The sequence below is a fragment of the Amphimedon queenslandica genome, unplaced genomic scaffold, assembly GCF_000090795.2.
Source record: "Amphimedon queenslandica unplaced genomic scaffold, v1.1 AMPQUscaffold_12361, whole genome shotgun sequence".
Taxonomy (NCBI): domain Eukaryota; kingdom Metazoa; phylum Porifera; class Demospongiae; order Haplosclerida; family Niphatidae; genus Amphimedon; species Amphimedon queenslandica.
The window spans coordinates 2,806-7,138 of NW_003547402.1; the positions used below are offsets into that span (position 1 = coordinate 2,806).

Genomic DNA, 4,333 nt, shown 5'->3' on the forward strand with positions numbered 1-4,333 from the left:
CTGTATTGCACGCTACGGTCAAATATTTAGAGGAGACAAGGTTTTTAGATAAACATATTGAAACACTAATGTTCTAGTGTACTATATGCTGTGTATTTTTTGATATAAATGTATTTATTTTAATTAGGCTCATTTAGCTCAGCGCTTTGGTTGTTCAGGATTGATCATTTATTCTGATCCAGCTGATTATGCACCAAAGAATGGTCCCCCTGTTTATCCTAAAGGCCCATCTCTTCCTCCAGGAGGTCTTCAGAGAGGAACTGTGAAGTTAACTGATGGAGATCCTCTTACTCCTTTTATACCAGCAATAGGTAATAACATACATAATCAATAGTACAGGGATTTTGAAAGTAGAGAATTCTTTGTTTTTATAATTTTTCTGATGCATATACATTTACTTATGTTGTGCAGAAAGTTTGACCTGATTCTGATCCATTTTGAATTTTTAAAGAATTTTTAATTTGCTCCAAAATCAGGCCAAAGTTCCTGTACTATAGTACAGGGATTTTGGCCAGAATTGGTCAAAAATGGAAAGTAGAGAATTCTTTGTTTTTATAATTTTTTCTAATGCATATACAATGTACATTTACATGTACTTATGTTGTGTAGAAAGTTTGAACTGATTCCGATCAATTTTGAATTTTTAAAGAATTTTTAAAGTTGCTCCAAAATCAGGCCAAAGTCCCTGTACTATAGTACAGGGATTTCGGTCAAATTTCGTCAAAGATTAAAAGTAGAGAATTCTTTGTTTTTATATTTTTTTCTGATATATTTACATTTGCTTATGTTGTGTAGAAAGTTTGAGCTGATTCCGATCAATTTTGAATTTTTAAAGAATTTTTAAAGTTGCTCCAAAATCAGGCCAAAGTCCCTGTACTATAGTACAGGGATTTCGGTCAAATTTCGTCAAAGATTAAAAGTAGAGAATTCTTTGTTTTTATATTTTTTTCTGATATATTTACATTTGCTTATGTTGTGTAGAAAGTTTGAGCTGATTCCGATCAATTTTGAATTTTTAAAGAATTTTTAAAGTTGCTCCAAAATCAGGCCAAAGTCCCTGTACTATAGTACAAGGATTTTGGTCAAATTTCGTAAGAATTTTTAAAGTTGCTCCAAAATCAGGCCAAAGTCCCTGTACTATAGTACAGGGATTTTGGTCAAATTTCGTCAAAAATGGAAAGTAGAGAATTCTTTGTTTTTATATTTTTTTCTGATATATTTACATTTACTTATGTTGTGTACAAAGTTTGAGCTAATTTTGATCAGTTTTGAATTTTTAAAGAATTTTTTAAGTTGCTCCAAAATCAGGCCAAAGTCCCTGTACTATTAGTAATGTGGTAGCGTTACTAAGTAGGATTCACCCCCAAACAAAATGGCTGCCACGACTTTTGCAGCCTTGCTTAGTACAGGGATTTTGGCCAGAATTCATCAAAAATGGAAAGTAGAGAATTCTTTGTTTTTATATTTTTTTCTGATATATTTACATTTATTTATGTTGTGTAGAAAGTTTGAGCTGATTCTGATCAATTTTAAATTTTTAAAGAATTTTTTAAGTCCAAAGTCCCAGTACTGTAGTACAGGGATTTTGGCCAGCATTTGTCAAGAATAAAAAGTAGAGAATTCTTTGTTTTTAGATGTATAATTTTTCTAATACATATTCATTTACTTATGTTGTTTAGAAAGTTTGAGCTAATTTCAATCAGTTTTGAATTTTTAAAAAATAAAGTTACTCCAAAATCTGGCCAAAGTCCCTGTACCACAGGGATTTTGGCCAAATTTGTCAAAAATGAAAAATAAATTTTTTTGTTTTTATAATTTTTTTCTAATATATTTACATGTACTTATGTTGTGTGGAAAGTTTGAGTTGATTCCAATTAAATTTTGGAATTTTTAAGAATTTTTCAAGTTGCTCAAAAATTGGGCCAAATAAGTCCCTGCATTTGCTATAAGTCATGTCTCAAAAATTTTAATATGATTCATCTCAAACTTTCTATATTGCATAACGACATAGATACGTATCTGAAAAATTAATAAAATTTGGGGATAATTAATTGTGATTTTTTAAAGCTGCATAACAATAATAATAAAATAACATCACAATATGAGAAAATAGGAACCAGAAAGGTTAGGTTAGGAACAGGTCAAATATAAAGGAATTGAGAGTCAAGTGAACAAAATTGAAAATAATTATTAACTGTGATTTCAGATGATGAAAGCAATGTTGGCAATATTTTTATACTTAAACGGTTATATTTTTAGATGGTGTGTATAGACGTACATATGAGGATTTTGTAAAGGCAGGGGATGGTCCAGCAATACCAGTACAACCAATATCTTATGGTGATGCCATTCACTTTATGAGGTAATAGTCTTCTTATTCTAATTATTAATAATCTGTTTTTATTAATTAGTCAGTTGGACAGCATTCAGTCTCCTGATGGCTGGAGAGGAGAGCTTGATATTAACTATATGATTTACCAATCAGATACTAATAAGAAGTTAATTTTTGTGTCTTGATATACGTGTATTGTATATGTATATATCATTATTCTTTTATAGATTGACTTTTCTTAAAGTTAATAATTTTTTCGAAATAAGAACAATACGTAATGTGTTTGCTGTTGTCTATGGAACAATGGAACCTGGTCAGTAACTAGATCTAATTATAATTTTATGTAATTATAAATAATTGTGAATTTTTTTACTTTGTACATGTACATGGCCTAAGGGTACCAGAAAATTATACAGTCTTTTAAATTTAATTTTAGAAAAAGCTATAGCATATAGACACACATCAAATGCTTTTAATGATTGGTGATTTTATCCTAGAAGCTAGGTCTTGATATTATCAGCCAACTTTGAGTGAAATGTATTTATGTTTGTGTTCCTTTTTTATTACTGTGTTATTCCCTGTTATTTTGTTGTAATCCTTAGATCATCTGGTGCTGTTGGGCAATCATTACGATGCTTGGACATTTGGTGGAGTTGATCCAAACAGTGCCACTGCATTGATACTAGAAGTTGCTAGAGTAATAGATCAGTTAAGAAGTACTGGTGAGTATACAGCAGTAGTAGTAACAACTGCATCTGGTCAAAAATCTTTTACTATAGTAGTACATAAAAATGGCTAGGAGAGAATTTTTATAATTTTTAAGTGTACGTGTATGTTATGCATGTTTTTATGTTGCATAGAAAGTTTGAGCTGATCCTAATCAAAATTAATTTGTCATAAATTTTTAAAGTTGCTCAAACATTGTACTGAAGATCTTGTATAGGGTATTTATTATTTAATCAAAAATGGCTATGTTATTATTTTCTGATGCATAATGATGTGTAGAAGATTAATCCTCACTATGTTCTCCTTTAGGATGGAGACCAGGTAGAACAATAGTGTTGTGTAGTTGGGATTCAGAGGAGTTTGGACTGATTGGATCTACTGAATGGGTTGAGGTACAGTTTTTGTATAATTCTACTTTTAATTGTGCGTGCTAATTGTTGTAGCAAGGCTATAAGTGCAGAAACTTAGATAATAGGTGCCAAAATTATTTGACCCATAAAAGTGCCATTTAAGTATCTCACTGTTTGTTAATTCAATGATTATTTGTGCTCAAAAGATCTACAGAATTATTATAATTTTAGGATATGGAGAAGGTACTTGGAGCTAATGTTGTTACTTATCTCAATGTTGATTCTGCTGTTTCAGGTATATACATATTACATTATTGCCAGATCTACTTCTTAAAAATGGTATTGTTAGCAACGTCCTAACTTCCATTTAATAGGTATGGATCAGTTTATTGCTGATTCTAGTCCACTCTTATTTGATGTGATATATGAGGCAACTAAACAAGTATAGATCTACTTGCTATGACTGAACTATTATGAAACAATAATTTATAGGTCAAGTGTCCTTGTAATGATTATCCAACACTTTATGATAAATGGAAAAGTCAAACTACAACTGATGAACCAAGGTTTATTACTATGTCCTGTATCCTATTAATGTTAAATTCTCATAGGGTAGGCAATCTTGGCTCTGGTAGTGATTTTACATATTTCTTGCAACTTACTGGTGTCTCAAGTTTTAGTATTTCATATGTGAGTGATGTTACCTATACAGCATCTGATCCTTAAACTTTTTATTTCTTTATATAGGCTTATGCTAATGATAATTACCCTGTCTACCATTCTGTTCATGATAATTTTTACTGGATGACTCATTTTGGTGATCCAAACTTTACTTATAATGCTGCTATAGGAGAAGTGTGGGCCCAAGTAGCAATGGCAATAGCAACCACTCCTATCATCCCATATAATCCAGTCAGATATTATG

General features: G+C 30.7%; 1 protein-coding gene across 1 annotated transcript in view; it reads left to right on the forward strand.

Annotated features, from left to right (window-relative positions):
- Positions 1-4,333, forward strand: part of LOC100631758 (putative N-acetylated-alpha-linked acidic dipeptidase) — a 6,033-nt gene that overhangs the window by 1,030 nt on the left and 670 nt on the right. The window contains exons 3-14 of the mRNA XM_020004173.1: positions 5-40; positions 128-311; positions 2,260-2,362; positions 2,412-2,498; positions 2,560-2,645; positions 2,935-3,054; positions 3,368-3,450; positions 3,640-3,703; positions 3,783-3,850; positions 3,901-3,974; positions 4,020-4,098; positions 4,156-4,333. The exon at positions 4,156-4,333 is cut by the window's right edge and continues 102 nt beyond it. Of these exons, the coding sequence (XP_019859732.1) occupies positions 5-40; positions 128-311; positions 2,260-2,362; positions 2,412-2,498; positions 2,560-2,645; positions 2,935-3,054; positions 3,368-3,450; positions 3,640-3,703; positions 3,783-3,850; positions 3,901-3,974; positions 4,020-4,098; positions 4,156-4,333 (1,162 nt within the window). The remainder of the gene's footprint in view (positions 1-4; positions 41-127; positions 312-2,259; positions 2,363-2,411; positions 2,499-2,559; positions 2,646-2,934; positions 3,055-3,367; positions 3,451-3,639; positions 3,704-3,782; positions 3,851-3,900; positions 3,975-4,019; positions 4,099-4,155) is intronic.